The 16,889-nt window shown below is 42.5% G+C and overlaps 1 protein-coding gene across 8 annotated transcripts in view; it reads right to left on the bottom strand.

The window, feature by feature from the left end:
- Megf10 (multiple EGF like domains 10) overlaps positions 1 to 16,889 on the bottom strand; it is a 323,793-nt gene that overhangs the window by 13,398 nt on the left and 293,506 nt on the right. For all 8 annotated transcript variants that reach the window (XM_033766476.1, XM_033766479.1, XM_010627214.2 and 5 more), the window contains exons 14-19: positions 11,714 to 11,860; positions 10,138 to 10,272; positions 9,498 to 9,626; positions 7,138 to 7,266; positions 4,712 to 4,840; positions 2,568 to 2,696 (exon numbers count right to left, since the gene is read on the bottom strand). In XM_033766476.1, the coding sequence (XP_033622367.1) occupies positions 2,568 to 2,696; positions 4,712 to 4,840; positions 7,138 to 7,266; positions 9,498 to 9,626; positions 10,138 to 10,272; positions 11,714 to 11,860 (798 nt within the window). The remainder of the gene's footprint in view (positions 1 to 2,567; positions 2,697 to 4,711; positions 4,841 to 7,137; positions 7,267 to 9,497; positions 9,627 to 10,137; positions 10,273 to 11,713; positions 11,861 to 16,889) is intronic.

Below are 16,889 nucleotides of genomic sequence, written 5' to 3'. Positions count from 1 at the left end.
CTTAATCTTAAGTTTATCCTTAGTATTTCTAAGAGTGATTGTCCTTCCAAATAAGATAACTATTATAAATCTAGTTCATTATCTCATTCCAGTGAGCTTTCAACCTCAGTAGACATTGTTTTGTCAAAAGTTATTTTTCAGTACGTTAATATTCCTCCTGAAAATACCTGATTATCACCCTGCACCCTTACTAATTAAACTCAAGATTCCATTTCCATTAAGTGAAGAAGCTAAACATACAATCAAAAGTCAAGAAATTAAGCATCTGAACTTTTCTTAAAGCTCTGAAGCTATTGATTCATCATCTATATAAGAGAAAAATACCTTCATATAGCTGCTTTTAGCTCAAATAAATATCCCAATGGTCTTATGATTTTTAACTGTAGAAGATCTTGTTAAAGAACAGTCTGCCCCAAGATGAGAGCACTGAGACTATTGTAGTGAGATTACAATGCATTTGTAACAATTATACAACCAAAAAACATAACACCTAATTGTGATTACATTCAAATACAAATAACAAGCATGCAGAAGTTATTTTGTGAAAAAAGGGCCGGGGATTTAGTTCAGTGGTTCTGGCGCCTGCCTTGCAAGCGCAAGGACCTGAGAGTATACAGTATCCCTGGTACCAAAAAATAAAAAAAATAAAACCTTGTCTACAAAATCTTGTGAAAGTATATGCCTCACTCATCTGTATGTCAAGTTCTTTCCCCCTGCTTGGGAAGTTTTCTGCCATTACTTCTGTGAACAGGTTTTTTTTTTTATATCATCTGCGCTGTCTTCTGTTTCTTCATTGAGTACAATCGGTCTTACATTGTTCTTCTTTGCATCATATAGCAGCTTCTGCACTGATTTCTCATGGTCCCTTACTAGTTTGAAGAATTTTTTCTGTTTCTGCTCACTAATTGCAATCCTATCTCCTATATCTGAAATTCTGTCCACTCATTGGCTCATTGTGTCGCGTAAACTTTCAATGGGGTTTTTAATCTCTTGAAATCTGTTTGCATCTGTTTTATGGATTCCATTTATTTCCTGTGTTGGGATTCCACCATGTTTCTCAGCTCCTCTTTTTTTAAAAATCTGTGTCTTCTCTAGATTTATTAATTGTATCTTGCACTATTGGTGCAATATCTGCTGTTATCTGAAAAATTATTTCTGATTTCATTTTTTCCAGATCCCCTTTCATTGGCAGTTCAGTGATCCAGGAGATTGAGTGTCAGATTGTTCCATCTTTTTTTTTCTTTGGTGTTGCCTTAGGTGATCTGCAAATCTCATTTTGAGACCTGTTTATGTGCCTTCTCATTTCAACAGATGCAGCCTGCTGTGCCTTTACTGAAGCAACTTTTTGTTCACCCAGTGATCTTCAATTCTCATCAAGGCACTGAGCAGCCTTTTCTCTGCTGCTCTCCAGTATACCAATTCCTGAGTTCAAAATGGTATAAAGAATTTAAATGTTTTATATGTGATATATGGATTTTGGCTTAAGATGACTCCCCCTACAATACTGTAAAAAATTTCTTAAGCCTTTTATTGCTCACTTGCTTATTGCTATCCTTGAATGGCAGCTTCAGGCCCAGGAAAAATACATTTTCAAAGCCTCCATCCATCCCACCTGCAGTATTGCCCAATTGAGATTATGTATATGAGAAATACTCACAGACAATTATCCTACTTTAAAACCTACTTAAAGACCAAGGGGTGAAATTTATTTAAATTTTAAGCATATGCCTGCCACATGACTCAATTGTTCTAGATATTTACTAGATATTTGCCCAAAAGAAATTAAAGCACATGACATACAAAGACAAGTACATTCTTGTTGAACTAAATCACTCCAAGCTCTTAATCTGTAATAGCCAAAGATGGGAATCCAAATGTTCCCCAACATCTGAATGAGTCACCAAATTATGGTATATCCATAAATGCAGTAGTTCTTAGCAAAAAAAAAATTATTTATAAAACAACATGGTTCAATTCCAAAATAATCATGCTGACTGAACAAAACCAGACATAGAGGAGTACAATATGATTCTATTTATGTGGAGTTCTAGAAAATGCAAACTAATGTATAGTGACAAAAAGCAGATCAGAGATTACAGGGGTCTAAGAGATAGTAATGGCTGGAAGGGATATGAGGAAACTCACTGGGAGGTGAATATTGTTATAATTACAACAAGGCATCAGGAGCTCATGCATATTTTAGAATTTATCAAACTGTTTACTTTATGTTTGTTGCTTGTTAATTATATACCAATAAAGCTGAAAAAATCACAGGCTCAATAGGCAATTCATGAGTTTTGAAATAAGAGAAATCTATCGTCAAAGCATGACAAAGTTTAAATAGTAGCCATGCGACCCTGGGCAAATTATATAATCTCTCTAAACTTCAGTTTCTTTATCTGTAGGGCAGCAACACTAAGGCATCTACCTGCAACTAAATAAGTAGCCAGTTATGCCACACAGAACTGTAATGAAGATTGCACTACATCACATACACAAACACACATAACTTGGATACATGGTGGTCACAAAGAAGAGGCAGCCGTCACTATACCTAACATCCTTACCTTGATCACACCGTGCCCCCTTCCATCCTGGGCTACAGTAACAGGTCCCGGTGATGTGGTCACAGGTGGAATTATTCAGACAGTCACATATCTGGCGACAGCCATAGCCATATGTTCCTGCAGGGCACTCTGGAGAAGGAGATTAAGTAAATGTAGTTTTCAAGGCTTGGGGACCTGTTTCTTGCTGTATGTCCCTGCACATTTGAAGGTGAGACCTTTCGGGGGTTCCTGTTTAGGCAGACTGGTTCCGCCATGGTGTCCCTCAGAGGCACAGCTTCCCTGTGTCAGGATGAGGCTCTCAGGCCAGGGTACACAGGGCTAGAGATTGTGTGGCTCAATATTACAGCTCCTGTCACATGGACAGCTGTACACCCACTTCACTGATGCATACGGAGTTTGTGGAACTCCCACAGAACAGGTAGAGATAATCAGGAAAAGCTATTTGAGATGACTCCAGCAGGCAAAATTGTGGGCTGGGAGTAAACTAGACTAAAAATTTTAACTAGAAATGCTTCCTTAAGAGCACACATAATTTACTATGGGCTCAGGGGTGCTCGTAAAAACACATTCTCACTTAGATTGGCTGGGAGTAGGTGAAGAGGGGGAGAAGGGTAAGTTTTGTTTACTTTCTAGATAAGAATTTTGTTTGCTCTACAATGGTTCAGACTCTGGATTTGCAGGTTGGAGTGTCAGAGACTAAAACAGAAGGATTTTTACAAAATGAGAGTTGCCCAGGAATGTCAAAGAATAGCATAGGTACACTCAATCTAAAAATATTCCTGACAAAATTCTGGTGTTTTTCATAAAGTGAGCAGCAGGGGGCAACATATTATTATCAGAGTGCTCTGACAAAGGTGGGGTGTCTGTTTACAGAAGAACATTGGGAAATACCTTCAAAAATACAGACAAATTTGATATCCAGAGTAATCGTAGATGCACTGAAGACAATTTTTATTTAGTAAGAACTTAATGAGTAATCTGACATTCAAGGGAAAGCCAGGTTGGAGACTATTCTGGTTTCTGTGCCCCTGTGTACACACTTATACACACAAAGGCAGTACTTAAATGCGTAAGGAGAGCTGTGTGTGTGATCGTGTGACTCAGAACTGTTTTAAAATTCAATGAAAAAGCAATACAAAGCTATCATTGGGATCTGTCTGTCTGAGCTAATTCCTGGGGATCACTCTTGGTGCACTTGCTAGCGGGAAGACTTTCAAAGGTGTTTAGCGTGCAAGATTGACACCACTTGGACACCCAAGAGCTCTGAGGCACTGGAGGGGTGGAGAGAGGGGTGCTCCGTCGGCACCCTCTGTTCTGCTCTGGTTGTCCACGCTGTGCACTGGACTTTGCTGCACTCTTCTCAAGTGTACGCCCTCTGGAAGCTTCTCCTGCCTCCACAGCTTTTACCACAAGCCAGTGAGACCCTCACAGCTGACAACCTTATTTGTTCACTGAAGGAAAGTCATGGAGGAAAGCAACAATAAGCTCATCTGAAACACTCATTTTAAGGCTAACGCTGTGAGCAGATACATAGCAGGTGAGTGGAAATAGAAAAACAAAGGCGGAAAACTCCATATAAGCATGTTGTCTGTGAATAGGCTTGAAGAAAAAAGTCTTTAAGGTGATTGTGACGGTCAGGACTAAGACGAGGAGCTCTTATTGGAAACAGTATAAAAGTTCTGCTAGAAAAGGCTGTCAGAGGGTGGCAGTTCTGCATGGAGTTGGTCCCACACCAGCCACCAGTGCTGACTCTGGGCCCCCAGTCCTCCTCCCCACCTAAGGCTCTGTTCTCTACAGTAAACCTGGACTCCCCTCTGTGAAGAAGAAATCTGGACTGTTTCTCAGCAGCCATGTTCCAAAAATAGAGTAAAGAAAGGAGAGCCAGAAAGAACAGAGTGGAAAACTTGAATTCTGTCTTCCCCCTAGCATTTACACCTCCTCCACCCAGTGCTGAGCAATTAAATTGCTAAGAAATATCTGGAGAGAAAGACAGCCAGCAGGGGCTCCAGAGGGGAGTGCTCCACTGTGCTGGTACACACAACTCAACAGTTGCAGTAATTGTGCCTTAATATTTCCAGAAATCTAGGAGAATTGTTTTTAAAGGGGGGAAAATAGCACCCAATGACGTGGGGCTCCATACTCACTCTGTTCGCAGTGCCGGCCCATGAATCCCGTGCGGCAGGTACACTGCCCGGAGATGTGGTCGCAGTCGGCTCCGTTCTGACACTGGCATATCAGCGCACAGTCCTTGCCATAAAACCCCAGAGGGCATCCTGTGCGGGGGGGGGGGACAGCAGAAGTCAGAAGGCCCTGGAGAGAAACACAGCTCCAGCCTCCAGCATATTTGTGTTTAAACTTGAAGGATGCTGAGCCACTGGACAACAAAGATGGAAGTGCACATCTCAGCTGGTTGTGGGCTTCCCAGAGGTCCAAATATAGGGCCTTGAGGGAAGATGGCAATCCACAAGTGGGAGGCAGAAGAGTTCTGTGCCAGTCAGTGTAACCATCACTGGTACCCGAGCGGTGAGACTGGTGTCTTGCAAAGCAGGCCCTGAAGCCTGGGAACTCTGGGCATTTTCTTTCATCCTTCATTCAACTACTAGAATCCTGGACTCAAATTCCCTAGACTGAGATGAGTAATTTATATTAAAATAGTCTCTATGCGTTTGCTTGCAGTAGAGGATGCCTCCTACTCTGCTACCAGACTTGTCTGCTGCACCCATTAGTACATTCAGTGATTTTTGGATGTTCGTTTTTTTGTTTGTTTGTTTGTTTGTTTGTTTTTGTTTTTGTTTTTTTGTACCAGGGATTGAACTCAGGTCCTTGCCCTTGCAAGACAGGTGGGAGAACCACTGAGCTAAATCCCAGCCCCAATTCAGTGGTATTACCACCTCCACCAAAGACTTGTGGTAGAGTATTTACCTCAAAAGCAAAAACTATGCTTCATAGGTGCTTTGAAAAAAGCAGTAAGTCGTCACACTGCTGAATGATTTCCAAGGCTTAAACCCCAAGGACCCTTGCGCTAAAGACATGCACAAACTCTGTCGTTTTACATGGACTGGCAGCTGCCTGCAAGTGAGCTTCAGGGCTCTCTGGCGTAATAAAGCAAAGATAGAGGCTGACTCAATGGTTGTTCCCCAACAGTCCACATCCTTTTATTTTCCTGTTTTCCAGTGGTGAAGTCTAAAGAAAACCCAACTTTTAACAAGCAGAGGCAGAACACAGATGCCAGCAAACAATGGCATCCCCCGTGACATTTGTCTATCTGGTACCTCCTCTGTGCCAGATTCCTCCATTCCCTCATTTCAGCTTTACGGCAGCCCAGAAGCAAAGGGATGGACATTCTCATCTTATAGATAGGAACACAGTCTTGAGTGCTCTAATACACACTAGCAAATGGCAGGAAGGCAGCAGCACAATGCAACACAGGGCAATCTGTCTCCAGACCCCATGTGGTTTCTACTTTCATCGTGTTCTGTCCGTTTTAAAAGGTCTTCTGTTTGAAGCAAGCCCTAATTTTAGAATCTCAAACAATATCTTACAAGTACTTTTCTCTAAGGAGTTATTTAAGGAGTCTTTAGTGGTATACAATCTCTGGAAAATATGCCAGAGACGACCTTTTTCCTCGCCAATTTTCCCTTTCAAATCTTGGATCAACGCCTCCCCTCCCTTCTAGAAATTTCCAAAAGTCTTGCTCAGACTATCCTTTAACTATATTCATTTATTACTATTAAATAAGAATTACCTAATTTCTGATCCATCTTTCCTCTTCAGCCCTTACTAAAATTTTAAATGATATGTTATAAATAATAATATGCGTAATACATGTTTCTTTCTGGTCTCATTTTATTCAGTTAAAAGAAAAAGGAGCAAATTTTTTCCCCCAGGTGGTGCTCAGCTGTGGAAAAATTTGCGCATTATATCCTATGATGCTGAAAGGGTCATGGAAAAAATGGTTAGGACCGTATGGGATACAAAACAGGGAAAATAACTATAGCTGTACTTCTCAAAGCATCGTCCTGGGTTGACACTGCCGCCAGATGACAGAAGTGCAAATGCATAAGTCCCAGCGTAGACCCCCTGGATCAAACACTCTGGGAAGGGAGCAGCATGCTGTATACACTGCTTTCTCTGGGCAGGTGACTGTGACCCCTGCTGGAGTCTGAGAAGTCCACCTCCAACCGTCCATCTCGCTTGGCAGGGAGTCTCGCTGTCTTCACTGCCTTTCTAACCTTCCTTACCTTAACCTATCTGCTATTAGAATAAATGATACGGAATTTCATCCATACAAATAGGATGGAGTCAAAAGAGTGAAGAGACAGAAATCATACCCCACCACGTATCACTGCTTCCACCTCAGCGTCCTTATTTGATCTGGAGACAGAATGCGTGGAAGGCAGTGGGTCTTAACCATTCATAACCATTCAGACGCCTAGATAGAGGCCACTGTGCAGATGAAGAGTCCGCTCCAGAACCCCCTGGTAAGCCCAGCTAACGCCTGCGAGGTGTGAGGCTGCTTCCTCCGTGGGTGTGGCGCCCCAAAATGAGACTCAGAAGGCCCAAGGCTTACTCTGAGTGCAGTAGAGCCCCGTCCAGCCAGGAGTGCATTTACATTCGCCATCGTAGGCACTGCAGAAGGCTCCATTGTGGCAGTTGCAAGTGTGGATGCAGTTTGGGCCCCAGTGCGCAGGTGGGCAGGCTGAAACCACAGTAAGCACGGAGAAGTGTGTTAGGTTCTGGGGCGGGCACCACGCGGAGTTCCAACGCCCCCTACCCATCTCCTTGCGTAAGGGAGGTTACCAGAGTACATCAGGACTAAGCAACACACGAGGCTTACGGTTTTGTGCAGAAATCCGAGTTCTACATAAAATCCCACAAGGCAATTTGACCTCATCAACGACCATCACGACTGGCATACATGTTAGCTTACAACTGGAGAGTTTGGCAATGGAGCAAGAATCGTCCCGGGCTTACAGGTTCAGTTCTTACACAAACACACATGCAACACCTTCCATGTGTCCCACACTGTTCTTGGCACTGCACTAGGCACAGAGTAGACAGGAGAGCACAAGACAAAGCCTAAACTCTTCTCTGAATGCTTGTATTTTAGTAGAGGAGGTCAACCAATCAACTAACCAACTGAAAAAAACAATGATGATAAATGCTATAAAAATAAATTAATAGATAAGGCAAAGAATGATGGATGCTAAGGCAACTACTTGTACTAGGCCTCACTTGCTATGCTAATTAGTTATGATTAGAGAGTGGGCATTCGAATCACAAAATTTTTATATTCCTGAAAGGCAAATGTAGAATTGGGGCTTTAAAAATATATTTTGCCAGCCGGGCGTGGTGGCGCACGCCTGGAATCCCAGCACTCGGGAAGCTGAGGCAGGAGGATCTCTGTGAGTTCGAGACCAGCCTGGACTACATAGTGAGTTCCAGGTCAGTCTCAATGACATAGTGAGACCCTGTCTCAAAAAACCAAAAAAAAAAAAAAAATGTATTTTGCCAAGGCTGCCTAGCCTTTAAATGCATGCCTTTAATTTTCAAAGTCATTCTTTTCACTTTTCTCTTTTTAGACAGGTTGACAATCAGCCAAGAGCTATTAAGATGGCTGCACAGAATTCATAAGGAAAACAGCGAAATCAATGACCCCCACGTGAAGGAAAGTCTTTTGCCAAATAAATCGACCTCCTCTGGAGTGATTATGGGACAGGCAGCACTGTCATCTCCGTTCATACTAATGCTCCCATTTTTGTTCCTTCCAGCACGTTCCTTCTCCAAATGTGGAAGCGACCAACTTCCAAAACAAGGGGCACCTTTAATAGGAGCAAAATACATCAATCACGCAATGGCAGCAACACTGGGTCTTTTATTTTTCCTCCTCAAACCCTATAGTTCAATTTTAGTGCCTATCCCTTGAGCTGTTTGTATGTCAACCTCAACCACAGACCCTTGTAACGCACACAGATTTAAACGGACTGCAGTTATGTCCGAGATGATGCCCCCCATCTAGAGTGAAATGCACTGCGGAATTCCACCCACTAATCCCTCTCCAGAGAGCTACACCGTCCAGATCAGTGAACTCTGCCTCCTACTCCTGACAAATGTGCAAAGCCTGAACAGATCAAGCAAAACCTAACAATCAGAGCAAATCTTCAAGAAAATACTCCACTCATTAAAAAGTTCTTGCATATCAATTATAAATGTGAAGTCTGAATTAAATGACCAATCACAATGTAAAATCAGTATGTAGCTCTTCTTTGTTCTTTTATGTGCTGGATAGGGGGATTCAAATAGGAATGGAGCAGGTACTATGACATTTTCAATGACCAGATCCAGATTTTCCCTGTACAGGACACAGACTATCCACGGTCAAAAGCTGAATACTTTTAGAAGTTGTACTGACTCTTTCACAGAATTAAACCAGTGACTTCTGGTCAGTGTCATCTTCTCGTGATCCTGGTGACTCTAAAAGTCGCCTGTGTAGCTCCTCAGACACAGCTCTGGTCCGACTCAGCAGCACAGCAAGCACCTGCTGTGAACTGCAGGAAGGTGGGCATTGTGCTTGGGAGACAGAGCAGGTGTCTCAGGCTCACATCACTTACGTTCTGCTTTTTAACTCCTCTGAATTAACTCTAGATAAATGCACAATGTAGAGGCGGACTTCTAATTGCACTTCAATGGACAGCGAACCATTGAAAAGGAAGTTAACAAAATGTTGGTTACTTAGGTTCTTTCCATCACATTTGGATTTATCCTTAGACTCACTGCAAAGAACACAGTGGAAAGAAATGAATTTAAAAACTAGAATGCAATCTGTAACTGGTCATAGTTCCTTTCTTGGTTGTACAAACACTCATGCTTTAATTCTAAGGCACTTGAAAACAAAGAATCATGGTTCAGTTGTTCTGCAGCAAGACTTACGTTGGGAGCAGTCACTGCCGATCCAACCTGGGTAGCACTGACAAGATCTGTCAATAGGGTTACAGGTGCCGTTGTTGGTGCAAGTGCAAATTCCTGCACAGTTTTTCCCAAATCTGCCACTGGGACACACTGTGAAGAAGCCACGGGTCAGTAGCTCACAACAAACATCTCACAGGACCCTAGGCCGTAGGACGGGACATGACTTCAAATATCACTAGCCCGGCTGCCCCTGTAGTAGCTTCCTCTCTCTGCTCAACAGCACCCCTCATCCTGCTTGGGCTCATTTTATAAACCCACAAAGCCAAAGACTCTCATTAAGGATAATAAGTCAGAAGACTTCGTCACATTTCTAGAAAGCCGACTGCATGGCTTCTCACTCAGGGGGTCAAAATCCTTTCTCAAATTAATTTTTCATGGGAGGATGCCCCCAAATAAAACTCAAGACCTGCATGCCTCAGAGATAATGCAGTCTAGCTGGCATGACAAGCCAGTGCTTCCAAAGCTCAGTCATTTTGGAAGCTGCGCGTCTCTCAACCGGGAGCCATCAAGAACCGACGGGTAAAATCATGTCTTTCAGGAGTCTACAAACAGAGACGGTAGCGCTTGCTCTTCACCTTCCCCAAGTGCTCACAAGCCTTACCTTCATTGCAGAGGCCGCCTGTGAAGCCAGGCAAACAGTCACATAGGCCTGTGATGTGGTGGCAGGGTCCACTGCTGTGGACACACTGTGGACATGTCTGGCTGCAGCGATGCCCATAAAAACCAGGGGAGCAGACTGAAAGAAGGAGGGAAAGCAACAGGTATCTTTCTGAGATGAAGTTTTCTCATTTTCCACATCGAGATCTCATTAAAGTTTTGCAGGAAAAAAAGAAAAAAAGCTTTGAAAAAGGATACTGAGAATTTTCCAAGCATCAAACAAGAATGACAAGAGGAACAAGGCACTGTTTAATAAGGGAAAGAGGCCCCTAAAGCCACCCTGAACTCCTCCAGGGCAAGCAGATGTCTTAGTCCTCTTTATTTTCCAATTTGAGGCCCTTGTAACTAATTCAAGGCTGGGCAGAAGCCAGAGCTCAAAGAATTTTTGTTGAATGGAAAGAGGAATGAAGAAATTAAAATTCTAAATTCTAGTAACTCAGATAAGTGCCCCCAAAGTTATGTGTTCATCCTTTATTCTTTTTTTTTGGTACCGGGGATTGAACTCAGATTCAATCCTGATTGAACTCAGGTCCTTGCGCTTGCAAGGCAGGCCACTGAACCACTGAGCTAAATCCCTGGCCCTCACCCTTTATTCTTTAAGAATCATTTTTAGAGCTGAGTGTGGTGGTGCACGCCTGTAATTCCAGCACTTGGGAGGCTGAGGCAGGAGAATTGCTGTGAGTTTGAGACCAGCCTGGGCTACAGAGTGAGTTCCAGTTCAGTCTCAACTACATAGTGAGACCCTGTCTCAAAAAAAAAAAAAGAATCACTTTTGGCAGTAAATAGATCCACAGTCAAAATTAGATCTTTCCCCCTTCGAATGGCTCAGGTTGCTAATTGTGGTTGGAAAGTAAATAAGCAAAATGCTACTTATTTAGGTGCTTCCCAAGACTTTACTTGGGTTTAAATGAAGGATGACTACATAGGAAAAAGAGGGCAATTTAAAAATTTACAAAAGCATATTTTATAATTAATAATATATCCCTTTTCAATTGCATTTACTAAAAGACTTAGTAAAAGGTTATGGATAATTTCCTAACTCAGGAATTCTATTGACCAATACCAACAGTCCCCACTTTTAACTTGGTGATTCTGCTTTCCCAGAGCACTGTTTTTGAGACATAGCAGGACATATGATTTGCCTCAAGGTCTGGCTGATGTTGACTTCTGGTAATTGAGGGAAGGACAATGCCAAATTGCTTCATAAAATATTCACAGGTCAGTGGATTTCTAGAACAGCATTTGCAAGGTCTAAGGAAGAATCACGTCCTGGTGATGGTGCCCGTGAGGCAGTGAAAGTATTACTGGGAAGACGTGGTGAGTCCTGAAGGTTGAAAAGAATAAAGTTCCTGGGGAAGCTCTGTTGAGGACAGTTTTGCAAAGGACAAGTGATCCTATCACCATTTCCTCTAATCGCAGGGCAAAAGAATACCACTATGAACTAAGGTTGGAACAGAGATCATTCTGCCCGAGTGGGTCGGGAAGGGAAGATGGAAACTCTTGCCCGATGAGACACTTACTTCTCTGGCAAGTGGTGCCTCGGAATCCAGGAGCACACTCACAGAGGCCGTCGTCAGGGGAGCACGAAGCTCCATTTTTGCAGTAGCAGGGCAGGGAGCAGTTGGGGCCCCAGCGTCCCTCGGCACACACGCTGTCGCAGTGCACACCTGCAACGGGCACACAGGGCGGGGCTTCCGTGGATGGATGCTCATCTGACCATGAGGCCCAAGCTCACAGTCTTAAAACTGAGCACCATGGGCAACAACGAGCGGAGATGACATCAGGTTTAAAATCCAGCTGTCATCTTATATACACCGACACAGTAACATTATACCGTTAAAATAATGCCCAGAGCTATTTTTCTATGCAGCTATGAGGAGGGAAAGACTTCTGCCATATTGATTTCATTTCTTTAATAGCAAGGAGCAACAGGAAGGCCAAGCGCTCTGTCTATTGAAGGCAAAATTTATCAGATATAGTATTGATTTCCTCCTCCCCCCTCCACTCTGTTTCACAGAGAAATGAAGAAAGTGTACAACGATAAGGCACAGCAGGGTGGTTAAACTATTTTATTTACATCAAGAAAACCCTACCCTGGAGTAAGTACATACATAAGCACAATCTTCAAATATTTTGATGACACACCGTGTAGAACAGAAAGGTGTACTAATGTGTCACCAAATTCTTCCTTAAACTTTAATCTCACGTTGGATGGAGATGAGTAGCATAGCACACCTGACATTATTTATAGCTGTAGCCCACACTATTGATTGTTATGAAACTGCATGTAGGTATTTAACTCTTATTTTAGAAACAAAGAAACTTTAGAATCTGCCATGAATGAATAAAGAAATGCCTAAAGGAAACGTAAAGAAAAGCTGAGGTCGCAAACAAAGATTTAAACCAGGTTTCATGTGAGGTAAAGGGAAGTCTCTTGCAAATCTGCATGGAAAAGACAATGGTCCCTGTTTTTAGTCTGTCAGAATTCTTCACAGCTCAAAGAACGCTCTCCACACTGAAAGGCAATGAGTTGAAATTAGTGGTGAGCCAGTGACTGCTGGCTTGGGACCTAATGAAAATGCAGAAAGAGCAAGCATGCACGCTCTCTGGGATTCCAGCCCTAACACGACCGGGCACCCGGGACGCAGAGCCAGCCGTGATTTGCATGACAGCTTTTGTTTAGAAAGTGATTAGGAGAAAAATCACCACGGCTTGAACCTTAATGCTTAATTTGGAAGTAGCCCCTGACTATAACATGCATGCTGCTGCCCGTGGGTACAGGGCCACTTCTGCTGCCGTTTTCTCAGTAGGCACCGAAGCATCCAGCCCTGATGGTGTCCAGCTTGAATCAACAGCAGACCTATACTTCAGCTCAGATTGCTGGCTGGGAAAAGGAGACCAGGTATGTTTATAAAGCTAATTGCGGTTTACATGTTCCCTGTAAATTAAAATACAGAATTTGGACCTACTATGTGATTTTCTTCTTATGTTCACAAATACATTATATTTCTTTTCAAATATCTTTTAGAAAGCTGACACAGAATTGCAAATCCTACCCTTAGTCTTGCTGACCATTTTACCAACACCTGTATTCAGCAGAAGCATCAAACAGACAAACAGAATTAAGCATCAAACAGACAAACATAATGGTCTACTCCAAAAGGAAGTTGTGAACTTAAACTTTCTTTGGTGAATTTTTTTTAAAGTGCCAACAAGGGTAATCTGCTATGGATTTCACTCTCGACTCAAATTCAGACCCTGAACGCTGACTCCTATTTAGCAGCAGCTAAGGTGGAGACACCTGCCTCAGAGTGATCAAAAACTCCTGGGCATCTTGGTCTTGAGGCCCTCAGGCAAGTCTCAAGGAGAAGTTTAAAGAGTGGAAGGCGCATAATTCTCTGACGAACCCGATAGTCGTCCTGGAAATTAGTCTTGATTTTTCACTCTCCTTTTTGGTGGGATGGGGCATTGGAGGGTGAGATCTACCCATGTATGGCAATTTAGTGTATCAGTTACCTGCCAAATGAGTACTTCACGTCACACTTAAATTCAGTTAAGATGAATGGAGAACACTTCAGCTCAGAAGTATATGCTGGTTTTCTTAATATTATAGGTTATGATTTATGTGCATCTTAGCACTCTCTCAATCATAGCATGTTACAGATCAGATTGGCAATCTGAATAAAGTGATCCTTTATTTCATATATGATTCCTCTTCCCTCAAGAGCTTTGTCCACCTGGTAGCATAACCATCAGTCATAATCAACTTTATCAATTTTCTTATAAGTAACAAGACCCATCCTATGGCAAGATGAGCTTGTTTCGTATGATTTACTCACCATTTCTTTTCCAGAGTCTGGCTGAGAATTCTAAAGGTCATCTATCAACCTTCTGCCACCAATAATATAAGCAGATTTCATCAGAACCAGCCTTATTTTCAGAAAACTTTTACTTTAGGTGTGCATAGACATCTTTCCTTCGAATGTAAATTATACACATTCTACTACCAGCACCCTCTTAAAAACTCAAGTCTGTTTGTTTTACTCTATCATCAGTGAAAATGAGCCACCACATTACAGATACTAATGCCTTATGTAGTTGAAGTCAAATATCTGGATGTCCGTCTTCCTCCCTCGGCTGCAACTTTTCTCCCACTGCTACTCCTCCCCGCAGAGTTCTGAGTCATGGAAGGTTAAGACAAATCTATTACTGCTAAAGTGAAAATACCCTGGAGAATATTACTATTTTAATACAGCACATGCCTTTAAAAGTCTAAGAAACAAATATCTAATTGTGACATTTTAGGCAATTGGGCTCATGGAAGGAGTGCTGGGTAATTGCTTCTCTAAGTCATATGTAGGTATAAGGTGGCTATGTAGGGACAACCTTGCAGTGAGATGTACCCCAAGATAGAGCATTACAGTTTGCTTTTAAAGAAGTGGGGGAATTTGGTGTGCGTGTATGTATGTATTCATTAATTATTGTTATTGCTCTCATCACATTCTTTGCCAATTTTGCTAAGCTAAGACATCCTTTAGTTTCCTTATTTGTAAAAATATAAAATAAAAAAGAATTGAAGTCAATAAACATTCTGAGAGTGTAGCCAGCTGCTGGCTTACTGATGGGATATTCTCTGAGAAAGGAAACTCCGGGGTGCTAATGGCCCCAGATGCCTCACCTCAAGCTCTGTCTGGGGATCATGGTCAGGGAAGAAGGTACTTTGCAAAGGAGGGAGGGAGGCTTCAGGTTGAGGGAACAGTGGGCCAGTCTCAGAGGCCGTATTACTTGGCTTTTCTTTGATGGCACATAATGCCTGACCCCCACAGCTAAAAGGAGGAAAGATTTAAGTTAATCCTTAATTTGGCTGGGTCCATGGCAGGAATATTATGATAGAAGGGCAAGGTAGAGAAAACCCACTTAGTTCATGGTGACCAAGAAGAACGGGAAGAGTCCCAGAGAGGAAAAGCTCAGGAACTGGATGTAGACCTCGAGGCCACACCTCCATGATATACCTGGAAGTTTGCTCCTTCAGTTTCGGGGGTGGATCCCGAAGCCAATGAAAATTAAAGCTCTTCCCTGACCACCACAGAGGCCCAAACCAGTATATGCCCTTCCGTTAGGAATCACAAAAACTGGGTACAGTTGAAATTCAGGGACTGGTAAGAACTGGTGAGATATCTGGGCTGGGCAGCCAAGCAGTGGCTTCAGGGAGAAGAGCCAGAATGTCATACGAGCAGGATTTACTTCCTTCTGGTGGTACTGCGGGCCAAATGCACAAGTTTCCAAGAGTGGGTTTGCCTGAATTTGTATTTTATAGGAGGGCAGAAGATAATTTGAGGAGGTGAGTCTAGAAGAAAGTCAGTCAAATGGCCATTGGGGTTACGAAGGTGAAAAATAGTAAACTTGACAAGGCATTCCACTGAATCAATGGCAGCTAGAGTGTAAGGGAAGATGAACTGTGGAGATGTATAGCATAAAACACTGTGGGTTCCTTACGTTCCTTACATCACCGTATTAGTCAGCTTTCTCATCACTAAGATATGGCATCTGACACTCACAACTTAAAGAAGGAGATGTTTGATTTGGCTAATGGTCTCAGAGGATTCAGTCCATGGTTGCTGGCTGCAAGGTAGAAACATCATGGTGGAAGACTATAGTGGAGAAGAGCTGCTCAGCTCATGATAGCAGGGAAGCTGAGAAGAAAATACTGTGAAAGAGACAAGGGCCAAGGAACAGACATAAACCCAAGGTCACAGTTCCTCATTTTATCCTCACATCCAAAAGTTTCTTTCCCCCAATCCCCTGGGCAGATTCCAATCAAGCTGGCATACCTCCCTCCTCACCATACCTCGTCCAGGTAATTGATTGATTCTGGCAGCTCTAGGAAAGAAATGGAGCCTGTTTTTTGCTTTCTACAGTGGCTAGTAGATGGATGTTTTAAAATATGTATTGACTGAATCAATGAGCAGAGTTCCTCTTTTGTACATGATAGTCCAGACCACTTTCCAATTGGATGGAGCAACAAAAGCATTCTCTGTTTCCCTGAAGAAATCTTTGTTCAAGCCAGGAAGCCCAACAAATTTATCCTGTGTGTGTGTGTTTGTACTTAGAACAGTTACTCTTTCTAGGTAACGCCTGCCTTGTTCATTTTTGAGAAGGTAATACTTTTGAGAGCTCAGGTGTGTATTTTAAATACTGATTATAAAGCAATAGAATTTGAGCATCTTCAAGAAATTTCTCTGGAATGTTTAAGAAGGACAGATAAAACTTCAACACAAGTTACTTCAGGAAATAGCTCCCTCAAATATTTGGAAGAAGGGGCAAAAGGAGAAGAGGGTAGCTTTAAATTTGTGGCAATCTCTGGTTCAATGAAGGCATTTTTTCCTGATAAATGTTCTAATGCTGATAAGGAAAGCTGTGAGGGGCCCTTTTTGCCAGGACTGAGGACAAAGAGCTCTTTGATAGCCTTTACAAGTTGCTAGGCAATGGCTGAAGGATTGTGATAAACTTCAGCTAAGGAGTTCTAAAGAAATGTTCGTACATTTAATTCCTGACGCATTATGCCAGTGGGCTCAATGTGAAATCAGCATTCACTGGGCATTTTTACTTGCATGAATGCAGTAAATAAATCATCTCGGGTGTCGTTATTTCCCTTCTCAGAGATACAACACCAAATCCTGGTCTTGCTTCTTTGTT

The sequence above is a fragment of the Fukomys damarensis genome, unplaced genomic scaffold (genome assembly GCF_012274545.1).
Source record: "Fukomys damarensis isolate Sample0158 unplaced genomic scaffold, DMR_v1.0_HiC HiC_scaffold_3, whole genome shotgun sequence".
In the NCBI taxonomy this organism is placed as follows: domain Eukaryota; kingdom Metazoa; phylum Chordata; class Mammalia; order Rodentia; family Bathyergidae; genus Fukomys; species Fukomys damarensis.
Note: the sequence above shows the minus strand (reverse complement) of the source record. Positions and strands in the feature narration are given on the sequence as shown.